At 35.0% G+C, this 26518-nt stretch overlaps 1 protein-coding gene across 1 annotated transcript; it reads left to right on the top strand.

Annotated features, from left to right (window-relative positions):
- LOC109850598 (protein transport protein SEC31 homolog B) lies at window positions 1-26518 on the top strand. Its single transcript, XM_020420645.1, has 22 exons — window positions 1-467; window positions 4947-5001; window positions 5091-5213; window positions 7574-7670; window positions 7860-7896; window positions 8013-8118; window positions 8243-8300; window positions 9261-9358; window positions 9477-9596; window positions 14866-14911; window positions 17906-18027; window positions 18095-18222; window positions 18313-18847; window positions 19005-19097; window positions 19913-20095; window positions 20180-20390; window positions 23622-23737; window positions 23837-24028; window positions 24626-24751; window positions 24841-25120; window positions 25417-25655; window positions 26379-26518. The coding sequence occupies exons 1-22, from the start codon at window positions 151-153 to the stop codon at window positions 26472-26474; spliced, it is 3378 nt and encodes a 1125-aa protein (XP_020276234.1). The 5' UTR covers window positions 1-150; the 3' UTR covers window positions 26475-26518.

Genomic DNA, 26518 nt, shown 5'->3' with positions numbered 1-26518 from the left:
TTAATCTCCATCAAGCTCCGAGTAGTGAAAAAATAACGCAGAAAACACCCAATTCTAAAAAAGAAAAAAGGAAAAAGAAAAAAACAATTAAAAAAAAAGAAGCCATAGATCTGATCCCCTCTCTTTAGGTTTCTCTTCTCTCGATCTCCCATGGCGTGCATCAAGAGCGCCGCGCGATCGGCCCTAGTGTCCTTCGCCCCCGATGCTCCCTACCTCGCCGCCGGCACGATGGACGGCGCCGTCGATCTATCCTTCAGTTCCATCGCCAATCTTGAGATCTTCAAGCTTGATTTCCAATCAGACGCCCAGGATCTCCCTGTCGCAGGGGCTTGCCCTAGCACTGAGAGATTCAACCGCCTCTCGTGGTCGAAGCCCGTGCCGGCGTCGGAGGACTACTCGTTAGGTCTCGTTGCTGGCGGATTGGGCGATGGGAGTATTGGTGTTTGGAATCCTCGTAAATTGATCGGGTAATTGACTAGTTTTGCTTGATTTACTGAATTTTCCTTTAGATCTGTTGATTTTTTGGCATGAATTAGTGTGATCGTTCTCTCTGGAATCTGTGATGCGTAGATCTGCTAGAATTGGAAATAGATGAATCTTGCTTCTCAATTTTGTGTATAAATGATGCTTGACATTGTTTAGCTGGAAATTATTATTGTTTTACATGATTTTTGTTACAATTTGTTTGTCGATCAATGTATCTTTCTTCAGAAGGGAAACGCAGGTAAGATAAGGATACTGATTTGTTCCGTTTCTATAGGGCTTTGCCATATTAGGCCCAAATTTCTTTTTAATTGAATAGAATACCCACGGAATGTCTAATTACAAGAATATGAAACTAAAATTCTCGACCATCATCACAACTTCGGACTGTGGCAGAGACATCTCACATGATATTACAGCAAACTAGGTTCAATTTCCAGGCGGTACAAATTTAAAGTGAAATTTTAAAAAGGTTGATAGAGCTTGCCGCTATCTTACTCCAGGTTCTACCCATAAAAGGGGACCTCAAGCAGTGGGGGCATATTAAACTATAAAACTGTAATATCAACACTCGCAACAACTTTAGAGTTTCAGGATAGTTGCAGGGACCTTTTTCTCTAATTTACAGCCCAAAATCTATTAAATTGTTCTAAATATCACCCTCAGTTTGGATTTCATCCATTGTTGTTACCATAGTATAATTTAACCCTTGGAATTAATATATACTTCGGGTGTTAATAATAATTAATAAATATGAAAATTTGGGGGCCTAATATAAAGTTAGAAAAGAATTGGGGTCCCACATGACATCATCTTATTTTTAAGTCATGTTATTTGAAAATAACTTAATAGATTTGGAACGAGGGGGCCTAATATAAGATTCAAAAAGAATTTGTAGTCTAATAGGACAAAAGCCCTTTTCTTTTAATTTAAACCTGATATAGGAACTTCAATTGATGTGTTGATTACATTCCTTTTTTAGTCTTAAACACGTTGATATTTAGGGGTAATTGCTTGTGTAATATTCCCCCTTTAGGGGTTAAATCATTTTTAGCAATAAAATTGAGCTTAGCTGGGATATGTCTTGTGTAATATTCCCCCTTTAGGGGTTAAATCATTTTTAGCAATAAAATTGAGCTTAGCTGGGATATGCTTTCAAAGCTTTTGACATTTAAAGGGTTAAATCATTTTTAGCAATAAAATTGAGCTTAGCTGGGATATGCTTTCAAAGCTTTTGACATTTAAAGGCAAGCAAGACTTTGTTCTGATAGCAGGGTTGATGGCTAGTTGCAATTTTTTGTCAAATCTTTCATGAACCTGAGCTCCATTGCTCTGCTTGGATGTTTATGATTATTGAGAGTACTGAATCCTTATTATGGGGTTAGGAACCAAATTTTGCTAGTATGATATCCTACAGATTTTTTTTTTCCGTTTCACTTTGATATATGGCTTAACCTTTTGCAGCTGATTCTTCTAAACTCAAATGTCATAAACTTATAGCTAAGTTTAACTGTTTATTGTGAAATGACTGGTGTTCCCATTTACCCACCTTCAAATTTCTCACTTATTTTATTGAAATCGTTGCAGAGAATTGTCGGTTGTCACCAGGCTTTAGTGTCTTAAGGCTACATCTGATTATAGATTCACAAGTAAAATCAGCCTGTGGTATTGAATAACTTTATTTTGATTTTTGCAGTTAAGAAAGATGTATGGAGTTTACATGATAATTTGTTATTTGCAAATGGCTAAAAGGCCAATTCGGTCTCTGTACTGAGTCTTCATTCTCAAGTTGATCCACATACTTTCTTTTTTCTCAACTTACTCCTCGTACCACACCTTAGTTACAAACTAAGACATTTTTAACATCCGTTAGTATTTAGGTGTTAGCTTTATGTTTATGACCACATTGCCTTCACTGACATACTACCCTCGATGATATGACAATATAAGTCCTGTAGTTTTGAAAACCCGTTATTAACTAATTATTTTGCTTTTTATAAACAAATTATTGAATATAACTTGTGGCTAGGCGATTGTAGCAGATGCCAGGGTAGCGTGAGGGTGACCTACGAGTACATAATTGCAAAGAATAATTTTTCAAAACAGGCCGATTTAGCTTTTTATTTTTCAAAATCGACCGTTTTTTTTATTTATCAAAATCGACCCGGTTTTATGATTAGCAGGATAATCACTATCCTAAATAGTCGGGGTTGCCAACCCCGACTATTTAGGAGGGTGTTAAACCCTAATTAAAGGCCTTAAACCCTAAAAATTAATGTCCTAATTAGTCGGGGTTGACAACCCCGACTATTTAGGATAGTGATTAGCCTGCTAATCACAAAACCGGGTCGATTTTGATAAATAAAAAAAAAGGTCGATTTTGAAAAATAAAAAACTAAATCGGCCTATTTTAAAAAATTGTTCTAATTGCAAATGCAGGTCTAACAAATTCTTCCATTTTATAAGTGAAGCTGATGACAATTTCATAACTCTGACATCTTCTTTTCAAACACAAAATCACATATAGGAATTAATGTAAACATCACGTGACAGACTAGCTAATTATCTTTCTCTATACTAACTAGATTATCATTTTTTCCCTTAAATCAGCATCCTTAAACCTTTATCAAACTTGTGGATGTTAAGACTATGTTATTGAATTAGGATCAACTTGATGTCGTAGGATCTGTGTTGGTTACACTGTTGCTCTAATTTTTTTTATGGTTTTAGGATCTTTTAATTGAATTAAGTGAGACTACTTATTGAATTTATAGATTGCGAATTTTGGTTATCCTTCAAGCTTTCTGACCTCTCAATTTTGTAAGTTATCAATGCAAGCAAGCTAACTATGTCACTGAAGAGTAAGTTCGGTTGCATTAATAGCTTGCAGAATTGATAAGTCGGAAAAGCTTGAAGCATTGGAATTTATGATGTATTGTACTGAAAAAATGTATTATTACTCACAATCCATCGGGCTACATTTCTATCACAAGAAAACGATGAAGTAAAGCATGAAATCCTGATGAAAAGTCCAGCGGCTTCGGTTTGATGAGTTCCCAATTTCATAACTTGAGCGTCTTTGATGAAGTCTGTGAACTTGATGACGAGCCTCCCATCCATTATACTGCTATTAAATTTTGCTATTCTTTATGGATGCATAAGGGGTAGTGTTGTCCTTAAGGCCTATGTAATGTAATTTTTAACATATAGTTAAGGTAGGACTAAGTTTTCATTTAACAAGGGTTATGAGGACTAAGTTTAGAAAAAAGAAAGTGTGGGGACCAATTTGAGAATCAAGCCTTAGTACGGGGACCAAGTTGACCTTTTACCCTTTGCAAATTAGACTTCCAACTACTTGGGATCAATGTTTAAAAGCCCATATCAAGGTGTTCCAGTCATCATGCAGGTCCTACTGGCTAGGGGAAGTGTTCATAACCTTCTCAAGGAAGTGGCTTACATTTAGTATTTATGGTCCGTTTTGCTTAGCAACACAACCATCTAGCACATACTAAGGTATACGTTATCCAGACAAACATAGTATGATATGTGAAGCGCATAAAGTAATCTTACTTCTAGTTCGTGAAATGTTTATTTGTAAGGATGTGCACTTTGCACTAATTTTTGAGTTTCTACAGTGATGAATATTGGGATCTAAATGCAAGAAAGGCATGCTAGGAGCACTATATGTTAATATAGTTTTAGGAAAAATAGAGAAGATGTATGATTGTGTGACAAAAGTATGATTTCATGATGGTTGTGCAGAAAGAATAATGCAGGCAACTATATTGCAATATCACATTACTCATAGTTGGTTGGTGATGGAAGACTATTAAGACTATCCATGTTCTTGTTTGCATATTCACATTTAACTTGTTGAAAAGTTGCTTGTGGCATCTCTAGTATATATGAGATATGTGATGTAAGAAAGGGTGCTTTAGCAGTTGGTTGGTCCCACTCGGGGTTATGACAACTAAAAGTATGGTTTTTTTTATGCCATTGTTCTCATTGGTTAGCCCATTATGTTTCATCATTTTCTTTGAGTATTTTTTTTTTGGTGGGGGGGGGGGGGGCTCATTTGGTATAAACAAGCTCATCAATGCAGCACATCTCAAGCTTACATGAACAGGAAAACAACTTTTATTTGCTAAAGTTTCATATTACACGAGAAGATGGATTAGGGCAATTGAAAATAATACTTAAAAGAGAAATTATTAGACTTGGTTTCAATTTCAGCATGTCAAAACCCCTGCAATGAGTTGGTGTCTACTACGCTCTAAATATCCGGATAAAAAGCTTGGTATATGACATTTGTTCCTATTTGAAATGTTTCACTCTATATGTTGAGTTAACCTATGCCATTTTCATGAGGTAAATTGTTAAAGTTTTCCACCTTCCAAATTTGATTAGTAACCAACTAACCATCTCTTATAAACTGATATAAAGTAGTTATTACCATTGTGCAGATCAGAAGATCAGGAGGGTTCTTTTGTGGTTCGACTTCAGAAGCACACAGGCCCGGTAATTCACTAAAAAGTTTTGTCTGGATGTTTTATGAGATGTTTTTCTGTTATTTTTCAGTGACATATGCAATTTTTTCGGTGTTGCAGGTTCGGGGTTTGGAATTCAGCACACTCTCACCTAACCTGCTTGCTTCAGGGGCTGATGAAGGGGAACTCCGCATTTGGGATCTAGCAAAACCTCCAGAGCCAACTTTGTACCCCTCTCTCAAGGTATGGATAGAACTATGTGTTATCAATTACATGATGGACGTAGAATCTTAGATGTTTTTAGTGTTCAATTAAGAAATGATTATATATTTGTTTAGAATTATCATAATCATATTTGTTTGCTATATGCTTATCAGGTTAGTTCCAATGCTAGAAGTATCCTTTGTACGGTTCTGTGGTTTTCTGCCTCCAGAAAAGTACCATTTGCTATGAGATTTCTTTCCATTCTGTTTTTTTTGTTGCGAACAGTTGAATGACCTGCACTAATGCTGTTGTTATTCACATAGATCCTTTATAAGGGAGGAATAATGGATAAACGTGCTAATTGCAGACCAAATAATGAATAATGATCAGCCTGTTATCTGTATTTCCACAACTGACCTTTCAATGTTTGTTTGTATCAATGTCTACTTGGGACATGGATCCCTTCATTATTCAAGAACGTTTTGGTCTACTTGGGACATTGGCATTCTTCATAAATGAAACCCTCATGAACAGATGTTGCTCTTGATTAGAAAAGCCATCTTGAAGGATTTCTGATTTTAATTCGACGTGACAAAGTTTTTCTTCTTCAATTTATGGGGACCTTGTAACAGTTTTCCTGTTTCCTTTTGGAAAAAAAAATCTTTTAGCTTGATGTTTTCGTATGACTTCCAAGGGTTTAGTTCTTTCCTGTACCATCTTTCCTTGGTATTTTTATAGTTTCAGTCCAATTTTCTGCAATTTCAAAAAATACTGACTTTACATATTGACTTTGGAAACATTTTTTATGTGGCTAGATAAGAGGATACACTTATGATAAGATTTTTATCTTCTATGTGAAGATTTTTATCGTCTATGTGAAGATTACCAACCCATAAATCTCTTTGCATCAATTGCTCCAAGATAATAAGAATTTTTGCTAAAAAGATGGCGCACACACATTCTTAAAAGTCGGCTCGATTGGGCTAATCGCTACAGAGCCATTTCCAGTTGCTCCTAGTTTCTTGTTGTTTCCTGTTTGCACCTGATTTTTCAGGAACCTAGATGATACTATTTTCACATATCATGTGGTCACTACGTTCATTGTCCAAATACCACAAATTTCTAGCAACCTCCTTACTAAAAAAATGTGGCAGGGCTTTTCATTGTTTTCCTCGTCCTTTGACTTGTATGACTTGGTTTTAATCTGAAGCAACGCTTCTCTTTATTGCTTCCTTCTTGCAGTTAGTGCAGGGAAAATTGTCTAATAAACCTCTTATTTTGGGTCACCCTTGAATACAAGAAGTGCTCCACTGGAATTTCACTATGACTATATTATAAGATCATAAGTGCAGTCGAGTTGGTTAACATCCCGTCACTTGATATATAGATATTAGATAATGATGCTACTTCTTAGTTTCTCGAGTTCTGACTGCCGTAATCCTAATTTTGGAGTAAGTCATCATGGAACTTTCTTAAACTTCTGTTTAATCTTTTTGGTCTTTGCAGAGTAGTTTGATATATAATTAATCCAACCATAAGAGTGTCAGTCTTTTATTGAATCGAATCTCCTGGAATATTAATTTCATTGCACTTGTACTCCTGCGATCCTTGGAAAGCATGGTCTCATCCATGGCTTGTTTTGATGTACAATTTAGAGTGAGGTCTTTTATCTTTACTCGATCTCTCTTTGTCTCTGCCTTGTGAGCTTGTCATTCATATCTCCATCTTCTGCTTAAGTTTTTATTAGAGCTGTTATTTACTAGACCATATATTTTATGCTAGGAACAAACTTTTTTATATTAATTCTCCAACATTACTAAACCCCACCCACCTTTAAAAATCAGGAACAATTAAGGGTTATCCTTACTGAAGCTTGTTCTTGGGGCATGGGAGTAACAAAAACAATTAGAACTCCAGTACCATTCATAAAAAACGTCATTTAAAATGCGGATAATTAACTTTACCAGTCATAAAGTTAGTACAGTTTTGTTGGTTGTCTTGCTAGAAATTTAATCTTCTTTTGATGTGTTGACTGGGAGCTAGCGCAATCTTCTTGTTCTCTATGCATATGGTTCTCTATGCAGTAAGGAGAATGTGCTCATTTGGCATGTAAGATTTATCTGCACCTTGAACAATTGAATGCAATTCTCTGTATCAAACTTACAATCTAAGGAATGATCATCTAGTGCCATCCCATCATGATGGATGAATATGATTTTTTGTTTTTTTAATTATTTTTTGAGCCAAGATCTCTGCTTACATCATCAGTTTAGTTTTTAATGCATTATTTGTTAAATTGCAAAACTTATCTCCAATATATCACCGTAATTATGCATGGAAATTATGATAACTAACCTCTCTCTCTGTCTGTCTTGGTCTTTCTCTGTCTGATGTAACAGAGTGCTGGATCTGGTGCTCAAACCGAAGTTTCGTTTGTGTCGTGGAATCCAAAATTTCAGCATATATTAGCGTCTAGTTCTTACAATGGAATGACTGGTAAAGCAATATTTCCCCCCCCTCCCGTTCTCCTTTTTCCTTTCCATTCATGATAAGTTTAGCATATTATGATAAGTTACCAAATCGTTTATTTTCTATATATAGAGTTTTTATGAACATGTACGGTAAGTTTAAGTACATATTTTGATAGTTACTAACTGAAGCTCCTTTGTTTTTCTATGTATAAAGTCGTTTGGGATTTGAAGCAACAGAAACCAGTGACAAGGCAAGCCGTTTATTCCGGAGTGAAATGAGCGTTTTTATTGCTGGTGTATTTCCAGGTTGAAGTACTAAATGTGACAGCTCTAATAAGCTTGGTGACATTTTTCTTCTTTGTTGCAGCTTTTCAGATTCCACCAGAAGGAGTTGCTCTGTTTTGCAATGGAATCCTGATATGTCCACCCAACTCATCATTGCATCTGATGATGACAATTCACCTTCACTTCGAGTAATATTTTTTAGCAAGTTTAGTAATTAATATAATTCAATAGTATTAACATTGCTATTTAATTTAGATAATTTTGGTGTCCATAGCTGTTATATTTAGCTCTTTACTTCAAATTTCTTGATAGGTTTGGGATGTCAGGAAAACAATATCTCCACTAAGAGAATTTGTGGGCCATACAAAAGGTTCGTTTTATCGACCCCTTAGTGGTCACTGCATTTTGTTTTCTTTTTGTTTGGTAGCTGATGCGTTTCTAGTACGTGCTGTCTTGGGATAAAATGTTCCTATGACTTGGAAAAAAGTAATCAGGGTGGGGGTATATGAGATGGATGGTTGGATTCTTTCGTATGTTCCTCACTTTTGTTTCTAACAGAAAGGTGGATTATCTTCTGTGATTGTCTCTTCTATTTACAGTTTTCTTTGCCCCATTCCCAGTATCAGTTTCTATGTAAACTTTAACTCTACTTCCCACTTGCTTCTATATTCAATACGGCTTATTTCTTGATGTTATATGAGCAAAGGCAACTTAGCTTTGTGATTGCTTTCAAAAAAATCAATGTCGACAACTTGCTGCTGTGTTTATTTGCTTGGATGCCTGGATATAAACTCTTGGGACAAGTAATAATTGTATACAAAATCATTTAACTTATTACATTGCTTCAGAGTCAATTCAAATTGATAATTTCTATCGAAAGCTTTTGGTGCTGGATGAAGTATGTGAACTATTTGTTGGTTGGCATTCTATGCAACGATCATCTAATCATGGTGCTGCCATTTGACACATCATATCTGCAAATAATATTAAACATGTGGTCTCTCCATTCCCTTCTTAATCACTGATATTTTTGTTTCTATGCTGTGTAAGGATTCAATTAAGTACTTTCTTTTATAATGGTATCTTATTCTGATATCTTACATTCCCCCCCCTACTTTTCTTTATACTTCATTTGCAAATTATCCTTCTATTGTGTCTTTATCAGTGAAAGACAATTTTCCATTTCTTTGTTGTAAACATGCTGTCTTTGCATTTTGGTGATTGCTTCTCATGTTTACGTCTGTTACCCAAAGTTAGCAACAGGGTTGTCATGCATATGCATTCACATCTGCTGAGATAACCCCTCACTGTTCATGTTGATTCAAACCAGGTGTGATTGCTATGTCATGGTGTCCGTATGACAGTTCACAGTTGCTAACTTGTGCCAAAGATAATCGAACTATTTGCTGGGATACTGTTGCTGGAGAGGTAAGGACATAAGCTCCTTTTTGTGCACTTGTTTCTTTCTTTCCATTTTATTTTATCTGATGACAACATCATTTAGTCTTCTCGTGACAATGTCATTTCCCTTGTGGGCTTTATGTAGATAGTTTGTGAACTGCCAGCCAGCACCAATTGGAATTTTGATGTTCATTGGTACCCTAAAATTCCAGGCGTTATATCAGCATCCTCATTTGACGTAAAAGTTGGCATATACAATATCCAGGTACTGCTTCTATATTCCTCTTGATTTTGTTCCATCAAGGTTGCATTGATTCTAGTTTTACCTTAATTGAATTGCGTAATATTTTGCAGTAACATTTTGTTGTGATATTTTTAGGAACAACAGGTTGGCTTACAAGGGAATTGTGACTTGTGAGCATGTTTGAATACCATAGTTTTAAAAAGCAGTCTAGGAGCCCCCAGGTTCCCGTCTAGGCCTAAGCGCTATTTAGGCCGCCCGCGTAGGGAGCGCCTAGGGGAGCATGGACCATTATGTGGAATGCCAAGCTTAGGTCATGGTCTGATTTCCTCCCTTGCTGCCTCCATGCCTCCAACCACTGTAGTTTCTACTTTCTTTCACCGACTCCGAACACCTCCGCTTTCCCTAATCTTCAACAGAATCTCCTCCACCTCCAATTAAAAAAAAAGAGAAATCCCCTTAGGCCCCGCCTAGGCGCTAGGCGCCGGATCAATGCCTAGCAGTGCCTAGCTCTTTATGTAACCTTGTTGAATACCACTATGAAGGGTTTTATACATCACACAATTGGCGAAGTACAAGATTTGGAAGGCAAAAGAAGGTTTAGGAGTTGTAATTGGACAATCAAGAAACAATAAGTCATACATAATTGAACAATCAAGAAAGAGTCATGCCCTTATAATGGACGTAATATTTTCTAATTCCAAAAATTTGTGATATGAGAATAGGCAACAGATGACCTAGTTATATAAGTTCCATATTATGTAGATGTGCAAGTGACTAGGCTTATCAACGTATACACTATATAATAATGCAATAAGTATAATACCAAGAAATTTTGGTTGGTGTAGGTAAGTGAAAGGAGAAGAGGGAGCAAAAACTTCAAACTGAAAGTCTGAAACATTCAGAATTCTGTTTGCTTTAGCAGTAACACATTATTGTAAATTTTAAGTTTGTGTCCACTTGTTGAAATAAAGAAAATGGTTCTAGATAATATAGTAATAGTCCCTAAGATAGAAAACCGTAATCTCAATCTATAAGATTTATAACGGGAAGAAACTATTTATACCTTATTAAACTTACTTAACAAGCAAGTCAATGAGAAGATTATTAATGTATGATTAGCTCTCAACAAGTGAGCCCTATTACATGACTGTGGACTGTGGAGCTATGATGCAGGGGTATGAGTACAGGTACATGTATGAGACACGCAAATTTGTAAAATGTAGGGTATGGGACACAACCATATATAATTTATTGAAATTAATAATTTACATGTCACATGTTATGGGAATCAAAATTCCTATAATTTTTTACATTTCTTTTATTATGCATATTGTAAACTGGAAAACCGCTTGTTTTTTAACTAGATATGTAAATGACCCTCTAAAATCATAGTTTAATGAGCATGTACTGAAACGAATCCAATCCTTGTCCAACAAGTTTCTGATGGTCAAGTTTTAGACAGTGTATGTGAAGGATACTCGTCCAAGAAGTGTATGTCAGAGTGTTTTGAATTAAAAATATATTATATAATTGATTACACATTTAAATAAGCGCATGCATATATCCAGTGGGCCTCCAAAGAGTGTCGGTGTCAGATATGAGAATGATAAATGTTGGGTATGGGTATGGCTTCATGGCATGAGTGTCCATGCAACGTAGCTATCAAGGGTTTAGAGGTGTATGACTTAGCGCATGTTTGGCAAGTAGTCAAGATGGCTTATAAGCCACAAAAGTGGATTATAAGACACTTTGAGATGTTTGGCTAGTGACTTATTTCGGCTTATAATCCATCAAAATGTAAGCTCCCAACTTATTTTTTGGTGGATTATAGCCACAATATTTGACTAAGTAAAAGATATATACCCACCATCATTTCATGAAATTTCAAAGCCTCAATTTTTTGGTAAATTTAAGCCATGTCCTTTTTGGTCATTTGACAACAATGATAGATTATAATTCACCTATTTGCCGCACACTCTACTATTGGAAATAGAATATAATCCTTTAAATTTACTAAACACTCTAGACTAAAGTACACTTGAATTATAATCCATTTGTGAATTATAAACAAGTGGATTATAATCCAAAGTTCTCAAACATGCTTGTAAATGCCTTACATATCAAGTTGATCGATCCAATTTTGACTTTTTAAGCTTTAGTATGTATGCACATCCAGGTTCAGAATTTTGTTTGCTTAAATGATTAATAAACTTAAATCCTATGCTACTTGGGTACTTCTATTAGGAAGCTGTATCCGTACCTGTACCTGACACGTACTCGTACCCAAACTTCTTGAACACTTTTTGAATATATACATATGTTTATTCTTCGGGCTTATACTCAATTATATAATACATTTTTAATATAAAACACTCCTCGTATACTTCTTGGATGTATATTCTACACTTTACATCTATTTCTTATGTACTGATCTTATGTAAATGAAAAAACAATATTAATCTTATGTAAATTATTAATTTCAATACATATAAATATACGTAACATCATTGTATTAAATATCCCCGACATGGCCCGATATATCCTATGATATATCCTTTTACAGGGCTTACCGCAACCAATATGGTCTCTAAATATTCTTTACCACTTGTTTGGTATTTTGGGCGATATATCCCCGATGTTGCTGATATATCAGCTAATATCTTGGTCAATATATCCTTTTATATGGCTTGTCGCAAAATAATATATCATGTTTGGCAATTTTTGGATGAGATAACATGATTTTTCCATTATATCAAATGACATTTGGCCTAAAAAAGTTAAACGAAATGCTGCAAAGCTGATTTGTATTTTTATTTGTTTTACAAGGTTGATTAATGATCCTAAACATATATTATTTACGTTTTGTATGCTTAGATTTCCGTAAGTATATTAAGATGACATTTTAGTGCATTATACTATATATGCTAAAATCCGTTATGATATTCCGATATTTATCACATGTCCTCGATATATTCCCGATACCCGATATGAATTTTGGCCATCCGATATTCCCGCGATATCTAATATCTACCTATTATACTATATACTATTATATTATATTTATTTATGATAATATATATTTCAAATATATATATAGTATTATTATATATATATATATATCTCTCATATATATTGGTAGTATTAATTTAGAATGAATATAATATTTATATATTAGATGTATGAAGAATGCTCCTAAGGTGATGCCCATTAAGATACTTCAAACTAAAGGACGTGCAGTCTACTAAATCACATTCGATTTCGCAAGCTATCTCATTATGGATGATCCAACTGTCCCAGTTGGAATTTGTATCGCTACATTTTTCCTAAAAGCCCCCACAACAACCAAGTTTGGGGTGACCCTCGTCATTTTGACCCTCATCCACTCGTACATATTTTAACGGTCTTCAAATGAATACGAACTTTTCACAGGCTCGACGGAGGGTCACGACGTATGAGTTACCCCAAACTGTGTGTTGGAAGTTTTAAGATTAATGTAAATCAACGTTCAACGTACGGATCATCCACAATGTAGCTAATCATGTATTTTTAGGCCGAGACAAGATGATTATCGAAGACATCAACCATTAGAACACTTTTCCATATATATATATATATATATATATATATATATATATATAATATATATTATATTAAATATATATATACCCTTTCTTTTCCAATTTTGCCGTCCGTACCGTACCCATGCCAGTACCCATGCAAACCTACTTAAATCGTTATCACTTTGCAGGGAGAGCAAACGGTCGCTCGTTGCTTTGAACCAAATTCAAGTAAACCGAAACCAATCCGACCCATAGACTGAACCTAACCGAACTGAAATAATTTGGTTCGGTTCGGTTCGTTCGGTTTTTCTGGTTGTTACAAGTCTCCGCAAAAAGAAACAACTGAAGGAATGGAGACTGCAGGAATGGAGGCAGCAAATGACAAATTAGATATTCCTCCATCGATCCAAATACAAGAAGAAGATTAACAGTTGGAGAACAAAAGTGAAATAGGTGGTTAGAAGAGTTATGTTTAATGAGTTTCTTTGGATTTGGGAGAAACCTAGGTAAAGGGGAGGAAGATGAGTGTATCCTCATCTCATTATTTGATCAAAAAAATTAACTTCACATCACACAAGCAATGGTGGGCCTGAGTACAGTGCAAAGAGGCATTTGTATCGAAGAGTTGTGCGTTGTGTTTACTGAATTTAAAGGGTAGGTTGTCGGTTTTGGTATCTACCAATTGAAAAATGCAACCCGACCCAAACCTGGTTTATTGCAAAAACTGAACCGAACTGCTCAAAATCTTGATTGAAGCAGACCATGGTCTGCTTAGCCCTATTCACTTGTTAAAGTAAGAGATAGACCTTGGCTCTAGAGGTAGAACACTTCATAGTTAACATGCTAGTATATAAAGAATTGGTAGATCTGCCAGCTTTAAGCTTTTCCATGACTGGATCAATTGTCAATATGTTAGCAATAACCATGAGATCAAGCCTGTTGCACAAGTGTTGACTCTCCAGAGTTACGTGTGTGACTCAGTGGCCTTATAAATCAACTTGATGGACCCAACTTTGACTCGTCAAGTTTTCCATCCTCAGTGTGTATGCACATTCTGGTTGAGCATCTTATAATCTGTAGATCTGCATTCAAAACCACAGCTTTTAGTAAATGGAGCTTAAATCTTAGTTTCCATTTGGTACTTCTGAGTCAGCCTTACATTTGGCAGTCTACCAATACATTAGTCGTCTACGTTAATCACATTAAGTCACACCGAAATGAAATCTAATTAATAGCGAACAGCTAAAAGATAAGGAACTGTGATATTTGGAAGCTCTTATATCCAAAACAAAGATACAGGGACCTCATGATTCGACAATTACTAGACTCTGTTCTCAAGCTTCTCCTTTACATACTGCATATTGGTTAGATCACTTTGCACTCTTAGAATGGATATTTTATTTCCTGACCTTGGATGAGAATATGAAGATAGTAGTATTTTCAATCAAAATTTTGTTTTTGTTCATGGTAGTCACATGTTATGATTGGACAACATGGTGTGATTTCCTTTTTAACCTACTATTTGTAACATGTGGAAATTGATGTTATTTGTTTGACAACAGAGGTGTGCCACAGTGCAAGATTGTACGGTACTAGGGTTAATTTTTGTTGGGGAAGCAGATTATTTGTTGTAATCAGTGGTTGCTCTTCTTCAGTTGACATGTTTCGCCCTTTCTTTTATGAACTAAAACAGTCATACCATAAATCTTCATGTTTTCTGTATCCTGCAGGCTTGTAATAGATTGACAGCGGGTGATGGTGAATTTGCTTCTCCAGGTAACTTTCTGTTTCACTGTTTTTTTTCTGGCTCTTGGTATCATCCGATATCATCTATTCATTTATATTATGCCTCATTATATTTCATGGTTTTCTCGTGGAAATTTTACAATTCCACATTTAACTAGAAGTATTTTTAAGATAAAACATAAAAGTCATTTATGGATTAGGATTTTAATGCCACAATGAGATTTTTAAACCTTACATTCAGCCAATGTGCACAAATATTTTCTATTATGTAATTTGGAAGTGAAAAAAAATATAGAATATTTGTATTACAAATTATATCTTTGGTTTGGAGGGAGAGGAGGTAGACTAAAAAAAAGCCATGTGGATTTTTGGGGTAGCTAAAGGCTAATTTCTACTGATGAATTCTTAACAAGAGCTGAAAATTTTGGACCGTCAATGACAGAAAACTTGGCTATCCAAAAACAACTATGTTATATGCGGTTCCCTTGTCGTAAGAGAAACCTTTGAAACGTCAGAGGAAAATGATTAGTTGAAAGCTCTTATTAGATAAATATCCCTCGAGAATGACTGTTAATTATCGTTGGAAATTGTTGAGTAATGTTAATATAATATGGTTTAAAGTTTTTCGTATACGGCTTTAAAACAAGTTTTGGTGCAAACAGGTGGGTGTTAGGTAAATAAACTGTTGAATTCATATGTTGTTTACTATGCTTTTATCTGTATTATTTCATGCCTAATGGTAGGCCACTTTGTGCCTCTATTTATTTATCTCTGGGTGCCACCATAATGTGATTCTCATGCACACTTTCACAAATAAATTTTTATTATATTAAAGCCAATTGTATTGTGTCAATAAGTGCTGACATTTTTCGACTGACACTTCTCTGCAATAGTGTGGATTACATTTTCCAATGAAGGTGAGGTTACTGATTCAGTGTTAACATCATTGCCTTGTGAACTGGTTCATAGTTCCATTTCCAGTAACTGAATGCAAAGCCAAATCACTTTATATTGCTCCAAAGTAGTGTTTTAAATGTCGTCCGACATGTCGGATTTAGGGGCCAACCGACACGATAAGGAGCTGTTCAATGTGTATTGCGTTTTCAGGGTTCATGTCGGATATATCGGGGGATATGTCGAATATGTCGGGCGGATATCTCGGTTATGTCAGCCGATTTTTCAGTCTGAAAAATTAGCTGATCTTTTTATTTTTTTGGTTATGTTTGTCAAATCAAGTTTGAGTTTAAATTCTTGATTGTCTTAATATTAATTCCAAAGACAAAAACCGATAAGTTAAGGAAATGGAAAAAAAGACCGAAGTAATATCTGTCGCTCATCTTCTCTCTCCCCTTCAACATCTCATTGGTCTCTTCTCCGAGCTATTCCTTCGACATCAAATGGAGCGATCTTCTTTCTTCTTAACCGCTAATATCGGAATTCTCACCCTTTTTCTTCAACATCAACCCTAAGCATTATAAGTTATTTACTCTTTTATATGTTTAGACAATAGAATAAGTCTATTTAGATTTTATTTATGATATTTATATTACACACATGCACACCATCTGATATGGCAATACGATATTTTTTTCATGTCTCCTGACATCCCTGATTTCTGCTATCCGACATAAATTTTAGCCGTCCGACATGAACCCGACATCCGACATTTAAAACATTGTCCAAAGCTAAATCTTGGAACCCTTATGTCGAAATCCAACAAGAGTTTCAAGTACGAAGAACCAACTAATAGAACAAAAACAGTTTCAAGTGCTAAGAACTATTTCTTTAGAAACCTGGGATTATCGTCAAAATGTTGGCATTCAATTTACCAAATTAAAAGAAAGTGAATATGTGATGTTTGGAGGGGAAGAAACATGTTATGGTTAACAAAGGGAAATCTACTTATCATTTAGAAATTGGACTAGTTTAAAGATCAGAATAGAAGTTTGCATGAATATTTAAATGTGGAAATGGTGGTAAATATGTAACATGAAGGGGTGATAACCTAAGCAAGAATGAGAAGAAAGAGGGAAAATAAGGATCGTTGAAAGATCATGGACAGGGAGTCAGGGACTTGTACCAGTTTCAGCTGTAAATATTTTCACTTCTAGGAATGGCCTCAATAATGCATATATTTCGGTCGTTCACTTACATTTAGAAGATCTTGGAGATCATAATCACTTTACATAAACAAACTCTTTTGCTCTGTTGTAGCATTTTATGAACCTTAAGTGTCAAGCATGTTGGCCTTGTGACAATTATTATGTTAGGCCTTTAAATTTTACATGAAAAAAAATAACTTAATGAAACTTACTCCGTCTACTCCTGATTTAAGTCGTTGGGAAATATGCTGACGGAAACTCCATTGTATCTCTGGGACTAATTATGTGTATTGATTGCATTTCTGTTAGAGGACAGTATATAACAATAACTAATTGACTACCAATCTGAATAACGAATCAAGTAAAATTTAACTTGCATAAGAATGCTGAAAAATCATATCCTGCTTTTTACTTTTTTTTCTATTCAAAATTTCATGTTACTATTTTGATACACACATCCAAGAGTAGTCAAGATGGGATGCTTACCCTTGGCTACAAATTTATTACCTTGGATCGTTGGTTAGATGAAGCTCTGCAATAAGAATTTTGTTACTTGTCCACAGAACATAACGACCATATTATTGTTGACCATTCTCACTCGATTGAAGCAAGTGATTCATCTTTATAAGTGTAAACTGAAAACAGTATGCATCTCTCGTACTGTACTAAAACCGAAATCTGTACAAGTTTTGCTTTGTCAGTCCTACTATACAAAGTTGTCTTTCTGCATCAATAGCTAAAATATATTACTACAAAAACTTGTTTTTAAGTTATCTTTGTTCCGGCCTAGTCACCTCTTGTGAGTTAGCTCTTGTGAGTTTGCTCTTCTATACCATATTGACAGGGATTTTATTGTATCTTTACCCTAATGCGACCAGTTTTATCACTATTCCATTGAATTGATTTATCTAAATTGTTTCAGCTCAGTTGAGAGCTCCGAAATGGTTGAAACGTCCAGTGGGTGCATCCTTTGGTTTTGGAGGCAAGCTTGTTACTTTTCAACCTAGTCCATCAGCGCCTGGTGCTCCATCTAGTAGTTCTGAGGTAAACCTAAAATTTTAACTTTGTTCGGAAGCTCTTTTGTATAGCTCACGTTCTCTTCCCTTTACAGGTTTATGTGCATAATTTGGTCACTGAAAATAGTTTGGTGAGTCGGTCAACAGAATTTGAAAATGCAATCCGAGATGGTGAAAAGGTGTCATTGCGATTGTTATGTGAGAAAAAATCTCAGGATACCCTGTATGTCTGATATTCAGAATAACAATGTTATCACTTTTAATATGCTTATCAATCAGTTTTTTAGCTTTCTGTTTCATTTGTCTTTAATAGGTCTGAGGATGAAAAAGAAACTTGGGGTTTCTTGAAGGTTATGTTTGAGGAAGAAGGAACAACGAAGACAAAGATTCTGACTCATCTTGGTTTCAGTGTGCCAAACCGAGGAAGTGAAAATGCAATTGATGAAGTTGGGAACAAATTAGCTAATGGTATGAATTTAGATGACAAGGCTAGTAAACATACAAATTTTGAAGCTGTGGAAGGCGATGCATTCTTCATCGACAATGGGGAAGATTTCTTTAACAATCCCCAATCTTCTATTGACGACTCTGTTGATGAAGACAATGAAGTTCCTAAAGATAAGCAAATAAACAAAGAGCCTGAGGAGCAATTAAAAATTAATGATCCTTCAATAGATGGAAGTATCCAACGTTCTCTGGTAGTTGGGGACTACAAGGGAGCAGTTTCACAGTGCATGGCAGCAAACAGAATGGCTGATGCTCTGGTTATTGCACATGTTGGGGGTCCCTCGTTGTGGGAAAGTACTCGTGATCGATATCTTAGTAATAGTCTCTCACCCTATCTAAAGGTTTGCATTTACACTATCCTTTTTTTTAAAGCTATCTTCGTGCATATGGTATAGTGTTGGATTACGGTGACCAGAGCTAGCATGTTTTTTTATGCTTTTGTTATTGGAGCGTTTAGTGTGTGATTATTTATTTTATTTATTTATTTTTAACGTCCAGGTTGTATCTGCAATGGTGACTAATGATCTGATGAGCCTTGTCAATACTAGGCCGCTTGACTCGTGGAAAGAGACACTTGCTCTGTTGTGTACTGTAAGATTTATAATGTTAATCAAGTACTCAAAATTGAAATCTTGTATGGTTTGTTATCATGCATTTTAGATTGTGAAAGTAAGGGTTGCAATAAATACTGAACAAGTTGGGGTTTCTTTTGAAATCTAAGCTTCATTATTTGTTTGCTTATTAATCTTTGGAGTGGGGTGGACAAACTGGTCTTCAACCTGTAATTGTTGAGTTGCAAACAATCCTCACCCTGGCTCCTCCCTTGCCTCCTCACCCTGTTCACCCCAAACCAAAACACATACACAGAAGTACGTGGTACTGTAGCACAGTGGTAAATCCTCTTTGTGCACTAATTATCGTTAGTTACACGAGGGAAATTTTTCCACCATGGTATCCACACCCCCATCAAGTGTCGAAGTGAGATCAATATGATGCCTGTAAGAGATAGTATGCGACAGTAACTATAACTGTTAAAATATCTTGCAATATGATGGTCTTCTTACATATTCTTTTATTTTTAAAGGTTTATGCACCTGAGTGGGAATGCTTTCTTCTAATCTTTAAAGAGGAATAATGTCTGGTTAGGATTTCAGCACTTATGCTTTGTCAATGTTGTAGTTTAACATTTAATGAAAAGTTTTTTGGCTATGCTAGTAAATAGTTTAAACTATTTTGAACTTATATGGAAAGTTATGTTAATTGCATTTAATTTTCCTTAAAATTTAGAAACAATTGTGGATAATTTTTTGTCATGTTGTGGTTGTCTTGCTTTTTGTGTATTTGTCTTTTTTTTCTGTCAATGGTGATGAAAATGCTGTTTTATTGATAATGTTGTTGATCAACAGTTTGCACAAGAGGAATGGACAGTTCTATGTGATACCCTTGCTGCAAGATTGATGACTGTTGGCAACACACTTGCTGCAACTCTCTGTTATATCTGTGCTGGAAATATTGACAAAACTGTAGAAATTTGGTCACGCTGCCTGAAATCTGAGCATGATGGAAAATCCTATGTTGATTTACTTCAGGTGGAACTTTGCCTTTAAGTAGTCCCATCTCCCAGCTATTATTCTGTTATCAGAAGATTGACAAATTCTGTTGCATTTACATAGGATTTAATGGAAAAGACGATTGTCCTCGCCCTTGCAACAGGACAGAAGCGTTTTAGTGCATCTCTGTCAAAACTTGTTGAGAACTATGCTGAACTTCTTGCTAGTCAGGGCCTCCTCACAACAGCAATGGAGTATTTGAAACTTTTGGGTTCAGAAGAATCTTCTCATGAGTTTGCCATCCTGCGTGATCGCATTGCAGTTTCAGCAGCAGGTAGTGAAACTAAAGCAATCCATTATATCGGTTTGGTATTCTAAAGATATTTATACGGAAAACACCTTCATTTTGGGTTTCTGAATTGCGAACATAAGACCATTTATTTGATGGCACCTTATCAGAAGATAAAATATTACTTTTGTTCATGATGCACACACAGTTACCATAGTAATTTTTTGGGTAGATGCAACAAGTTATGTCATTTATTTTTTCATAAATCAAGATCTCGAATGTAGAAATCCTCCATTTCCATGTTTTCTTCACATGTGATACATGTATAAGCTATAGGTTGGTAAATTAATTTATTTTCAGGTTTTAGAAAATCAAAGTAGTTCTGCATCCTATCAAGAAGTGAACTAACATCATACTCCCTTTAAAAGTACGAGTTCTGAAAAATCTTTTAGTAGACAAAAATACCCTTAAAATTCAAATACTAATCCATTAAGTAAGAGGAAGTTGATAAATTGATGAATTCTTATTGGATATACATAATATGAAGATAAAGATATAGTTTAAATTAAAATGTAAACTTGAATGAAATGATTAAATGCCAAATTTACAAATATATACAAGATGAATGACATATATGAAAAAATCAAGCAAATTAGTGAGACAAATAATGTCCGCCCCAGAGGTCGAACACCGGAACAACGCAGACCTACAAATGTACATAATGTGAACGTGGGATTTGCAAAATCCACCAAACAAATTAAAGAGAGAAAATCATTCTGAAAATTATAAAAAAGGAAAATTAAAACAAACGGCTGCGATATGAGGACACAACGTGACAATCTCTCACCAACTAAAATTCAAGTAATTCACAGTACTGCATAAATCAAAGTTTAATTATACCATTATTATTTAAATAGGACTATTTACAATTGTTATCTTCTCACATGTAACATCACATACCAATGTTTATAAGCCAAGAAACTACAACAATTTCCGTAGCACTTTCATCTCCTTCTACATGTATATACCTTTGTTATTTTCTTCTTATTAGATTATATTAGATTATTTTAAAGCAATTAATTATATTGAATATTTAATTTTTTTTCATACCAAGAAATATCAACAATTTTCACAACACTTTCATCTATTTCTTCTAATTAGATTATAGTAGATTATTTTAAAGCAATTAATTATATTATATATTTGATATTTTTTAGATAAAAAATTACAATAATTTTTATAGCACTTTCATCTCCTTCAAGAGGTGTGTGCTTTTGTTATTTTCTTCTTATTAGATTAGATTAGATTATTTAAAATTTATGAATTATGAAATTGCAACAATTTTCATATCATTTTCATCTATTTTTTCTTATTAGATTAGATTAGATTATTTTAAAGCAATTACTTATATTGTATGTTTGATCTTTTTTTTCAAATCACATAGTTTAATTCTCCTATTTCAAATCAGATCGCATAGATTAGATTAGATACTGTTTGTATAAAAATCAAAGAGAATCTCACACATATCTTAAATATCAATCCCAATTGTAATATTTACACATGAGTGTTGGTTAAAACAAATTTCATGTATGGGCTTAATTTATATAATCCTACTTTAACCCTATTAGATAATTTAATTTTTTTAACACCCAAACTCTTCCACAAAACCAAAAGAGTATCAATGTTATAGCTATATATATCCGCAGGACCGCAGATATCTTAAAAATGAACAAAAATAACCACACTAACAAAAATCATATTAATTACCCACACACACCCACTATTTTCAAAACCACCATTCTCCATCTCTATCAATTATAAATCCACATACCAAATTAAGCTGTTGGAGATTCTCCTCACTAGCTACACTATTGATCAACCTTCTTTTTTTCTTTGTACTTAAATTGTATAACATTCATTGCGATGATGGCTCACATTGGTCCTCAACATGCCTTGAACATCCAATAATAAAAATGTACTAAGCCTTGTAGTTAGCTAATAATGAGATCCTATCATTATAACAAACTAAGTAAAGATTAATAATTCTTAAGAATGTACTACGTTCCCTTATCTTCCACTGCAAAATTATTAGTTGTTTATTCCTACCCCCAAGGGATTTTAGAAATTACTCATCTATTTCATAAAATTTTTAAAAATGTTTAAATAAAATTCATGGCAAATGTAATAATACATGTTTATAGATTTTAACTCAAAATGAATCCGACTTATTTTATAGTAAGAAAATAAATAAAAAAATACGACGTGCATTGCACGTGCACAAGAACTAGTATAAGAAAACATGCAACTAATCATTCCTTTTTCACCTTTTCATTTGTAGTTATGCAAGTGTAATTGCTCCAGAAGCTGGCATGCTGTTTAGCTGCTTATATTGGCCTTTCAACTTTCTACTGAATAATTGGACATATCCAAATTTGTTATAGCATAATAGAAGTAAAAATTTTGATGATTTTTTTCTTCTTAACTGGAAGTTAAAAAAAAGTAATATGAACGAAGAAATGAATAAGAATTTTATTATGAATCCAAGAAGTGTCTGATAGATGTCCTTAATTAAGATGTACAATTTTACAATATGTATATCCTAGGAGTGTTCAAGGAAGTGTTGGTGTCCTACATGAGTGTCATGGTGTCCAACTGGGTATGGCTTCATAATTGAACTATTGATGTAATATAAACAAAGAACTGGATAAGAATTTAGAATGAATCCAAGAAGTGTCCAATAGATGTCCTTAATTAAGATGTACAAATTACAATATGTATATCCTAGGAGTGCTCAAGGAAGTGTTGGTGTCCCACATGAGTCTTATAGTATCCAACATGGGTACGACTTCATAATTGAACTATTCATGTTGTATAGTTCATCAATGTTTGGAGGTAGTTTGATGGTCTTTTATCTTGCGACCGGTGAAAGATGGTTTCATAATCCGATGAAAGAAGCACATTCACCAGCCTTTATACCAACCCTTGCGAAGGACAATGATATACGACCTCTAAAAAAACCTTTCATAGATCTAAACAGCCTCATCTTTTTGCTGATAACGACCACATACCATTTCTAGTAACGTATCATGAGCATACTATATAAAATTACTTGCCCGTTTTAGCTTTCTGGTTAGTTTTAGCACAGCCAGTTGGTTTCAACTATACTTCATTAGCAAAGTAGCTAGATCATTTGTAATCAGCATCAGCTGCAAGGCATAATTATTTTTAATGTATCTTCTGATATGATATATTGAAATTGATTCTTCACATCTGCAGAAAGAGAAGCTGCCCACACTTTGTCTTATGGGAGCAGTACACATCAAGCTGATTTTGTCGACGGTGCTGAGACATCTAGTTATGGTATTGTTAACAGTTCACAACAATACTATCAGGTTAGCACTTTCAAGGATTGTTGGATTTGCTTTTAATTTTGATAAATTGTAATGAACTGCCACACTTATGAGGCTTATGATTCATTTGCTCTATAATAGGACAAAGTACAGCCATCAGAGAGCAATCATGTTCATTCATATGGTGATGGTTATCCGGTGTCCAATACCTATCAAGGATATCAGCCAATGCAATTGGGGCAACCACCAATCGAACACACACCATACATACCTACACCACAATATCAACCTCAGCAGCCAATGTTTATCCCATCGCAGGTGCCCCATGTTCAGGTATTTCTGCTGAATGAGCTATAGGATTGAAACTACTTATTTATCAGAGAGTTCATTTTGCTGATTATGTATCAATAAAGTTGTTTTGAACTTTCTGTGGTTTTTTACTTCCCTTGGGACTAGAATGACATGTCTATATTACATTGATGACTTTTGATATCTGTTGATATGATTTCTGGCTGCTATTAGCTTAGGATTTATATATCTGATTAAATACTGAAGGTGGAGTCAGTATTGAGCTTGATGCTAACTTATTAATTCTTGTTCATTTGCATGTGAAAAATATACACTAGGATATATGGTGTGGATTCATCATTTATTATAGGCTTTTCGATAATACAATCTAGGCTAAGAAGACATTGACTGCAATTGTTATAAGGATATTTTTGTGTTGCATCTTAATTCTTGGTTAGTTAAAAAATTTACCCTGATTCCTTCTTGTTCATCTTTGCTTTGTTTTTAATTCCGTGAACGTGTATCAGTATCTTTTTCTTTCTATAGTTTTTCTTTGTATCTATTAAGTTCCTTTTACTGCTGATTACTCTATCACTTATGTTTTATATTTCTTTGGCAAATCTGGTATTTTGTGTTTTTTAGACAAATACTCCTGCTCCTCCAGCTCAGGTGCAGCCTATGGTGAAGCCATTTGTTCCGGCAGCACCAACTCCTATTAAAAACGTGGATCAATTTCAGCAGCCAAGCTTGAGGTCTCACTTATATCCGGTTTGTCTATTCGTAAACTCAGGACATATAATCACTTTTGACTTTATTGAATGCTTTTATGAACCTTCACTTTTTTCCTTCTGAATTAGGGAACAAGCAATCCCATTCACCAATCTGGTCCACCCGCACCTGCTCATGGCTTTGGGGTACCGCATCCAGGCTCAATTCCTGGTCATAACTTTCCCCAAGCTGTGGTTCCTACAGCAGCACCTCAGGGGTTTATGCCTGCAAATCCAGGTTTTGTGCAGAGGCCTGGTTTCAGTCCTGCACAGCCCTCCAGTCCTACTCAGCCAGCACAACCGCGTGCTGTTGTTGCTCCTCCAGCTCCTCCACCAACCGTGCAAACTGTGGATACTTCAAATGTGCCTGGTACTCACAAGCAACCACATGTCTGGTTCTCGGAAATAATTTTCATAAGAGAATAAAAAAACACCTTCATACTGAATGAATATGTTTTTTTTCTTTTTCATGATTTTTCTTAATTTCTTTTGCAAAATTTGTCTATCTTTTTATTTTATTTTATTCTGGTGTTTATAATTCTGTGGCATGCAAGAATTGTTGATATAAATTGCATACTGTTTTCTGGAATTCATTTTTGTGGATGTGCAGGCACGTGCATGTACACGCTGTTAACTCACTTTTTCTCACCTTTTTGTATGTTACAGCTGAGCTAAAGCCCGTAATAACAACGTTAACGAGACTTTACCATGAGTCATCAGAAGCACTCGGTGGTTCACATGCAAACCCATCTAAAAAACGGGAAATTGAGGACAACTCACGGAAAATTGGGGCACTGTTCGCAAAACTGAATAGTGGGGATATATCTCCGAATGCTGCAGCTAAGCTGAGCCAGCTCTGCCAAGCTTTGGACTCCAGGGATTTTGCTGGAGCCTTGCATATCCAGGTATATACTGAGAGCTTGGAACTAATATTTTTATATTAATCAGTGCAGCAGTGAGATGTAATGAAAAGTCAGTGAGTGGTAAATCATCATTCAGTGGATGCATTATTAAACTTGGAGAATATGAACTCTCTAGGTTGCTCTGAGATAGTGAGCAGTGTTGCTCCAGCACTTTTCACGACCAAGCAAACAGGGTCTTATAAAATTTGATCATTGGTTATATGAACGGTGAATTACAACAAACAAAGCTTTCATCCCAAAATTTGGGGTCGTCTACATAACTCCAACTCTTCCACTCAGTTATGTTGAGGGCTATCACGTCCATTAAGTTAATTACTATATCTTCCTTGACTGCTTATAACGTAGTTTTCTTGAGCCAAAGGTTGCTTCGACATGTGGTTGATCAAGATGAATTCAGGGGTATAAAATATCGTGTATAAGAAATATAGTGTATAATTTATGTGTGCAGTGTTGAATGCCTATTTTTTGAACCTCTATAGGATATATGATCTAGTGGCTTATTTGAATGAAATAATTCCTACAGTTCTTTTTATATACTATAATTTGCTAACCTTCAGCACATTCAGAAACATGTAACTGACATGTTACTTTGAAAGCCTGGATACTATGTATTATGTCATCACGGGCCAAAAATCGTGTCTAATTTGTCCGATGTTATTTGTTTACATCCTTTTAGTGACTGACTGGAGGTTTTTATGGTGACAGGTGGTCTTGACCACAAGCGATTGGGATGAATGTAACTTCTGGCTGGCAGCACTAAAGCGAATGATCAAGACAAGGCAAAATGTTAGGATAAATTAGGACAACCGTCTCTCTCTCTCTCTCTCTCTCTCTCTCTCTCTCTC

Source organism: Asparagus officinalis, chromosome 7 (genome assembly GCF_001876935.1).
Source record: "Asparagus officinalis chromosome 7, Aspof.V1, whole genome shotgun sequence".
Classification (NCBI taxonomy): domain Eukaryota; kingdom Viridiplantae; phylum Streptophyta; class Magnoliopsida; order Asparagales; family Asparagaceae; genus Asparagus; species Asparagus officinalis.
This window is presented reverse-complemented; position numbering and strand designations above follow the sequence as displayed.